General features: G+C 24.0%; 1 protein-coding gene across 1 annotated transcript in view; it reads left to right on the plus strand.

Annotated features, from left to right (window-relative positions):
- The window catches only part of LOC106793706 (neutral ceramidase), a 35,300-nt gene that overhangs the window by 5,705 nt on the left and 28,270 nt on the right, over positions 1 to 1,325 (plus strand). The window contains exon 7 of the mRNA XM_014760851.1: positions 170 to 376. Within this exon, the coding sequence (XP_014616337.1) occupies positions 170 to 376 (207 nt within the window). The remainder of the gene's footprint in view (positions 1 to 169; positions 377 to 1,325) is intronic.

Here is a 1,325-nt window from a genome sequence, read left to right on the forward strand (position 1 = left end):
GTGTATATATAATTTGTTCTAATAAATTTTTTTTTTTTACATATAACAACATTTAATTATGAATCATCAATTTATAATGAAATTTTGAATTAGACCTTATGTCTATATTTTGTATCGGATATAAATATTTTTCGTTTGTAATAGATTTTATTTGTATTAACTCAAATAGGGTCCATTTGTCGCTTCGTTCGCTTCGACGAACTTAGGCGACGTTTCACCAAATACTCGTGGTCCAAAATGCGAATTTTCTGGATTGAACTGTACCGAACAATCCACTTGTCCAGGGAAAAAAGAAATGTGTTTTGCATCAGGACCTGGCAAGGATATGTTTGAAAGTACCAGTATTATAGCAACAAAACTATTCAATAAGGCGACGGTGAGTACTTATTATTTTTAAATATATTTATTATTTAAATTAAATAATTTTTCACACACACAAATTAAAATAGATATTATTTATAATAAGAATAATATTTAATTACGATTAAAAAGTCAAGTAAAATATGCATTTTTTCTAAAAATTTTACATCATAGTATCATAATTATTAATTTTAATCGTATTGATCTATAACAATTTTTTTTTTTTCGAACACCGAGAAAATGTGAAAAAGTATCAAATTTATTTCACGTATATTTATTGCGCGTGTGTTTTTTTTATTTTATTATACAAGTAATTATTATGCGAGTGACATACATATATATTATATATATGTGCATACGTGTATACATTAGTATCGTATATAAGAGACAAAATAATATAAATACAACTAACGGAAATATAATTATTGAAACATTATTAATTAAGTATAGCATCGTTAACAAAGAGAATATAAATTATTGTATCTATTGTAAATGAGAATATAAATGATGTAGAAAAATGTGTATAATATGTAAAACAGGAACACGTTTCAATCAGAAGCTGAGAAGAATGATGATTGAAAAGGAAAGGTGAGTAGAAATTAAGTTAATCGAAAGAACAGAGTTTCTCGGTAGATTTTTAAAAACAATATTTATATATCCTGAAAATTTATTTATTTAATATTATTTTTATTAGTTATTCAAAGATGATCAATTTCTACGGAAATAAATTAAGTTTAATTATAGATAATATTCATGATAGCTCACCTTGAAAAAAAAATACGTTGTTAATTGTTAAATAGTGAACGATACATTTGAAACATTTTATAGTTGAACTTCGTCTAGACCCTTTAATATTTTTATTCGATCTTTTGTTATAATGCTGGTAATTCTAGAAGAACCCAAGGTTTCTCTTATTCTTTGAAAAAATACGTTTCATTTTTCTTTTTTTTTTTTTTTTTTTTTTT

The sequence above is a fragment of the Polistes canadensis genome, unplaced genomic scaffold (assembly GCF_001313835.1).
Source record: "Polistes canadensis isolate GaletaPanama2010 unplaced genomic scaffold, ASM131383v1 scaffold_17, whole genome shotgun sequence".
In the NCBI taxonomy this organism is placed as follows: Eukaryota; Metazoa; Arthropoda; class Insecta; order Hymenoptera; family Vespidae; genus Polistes; species Polistes canadensis.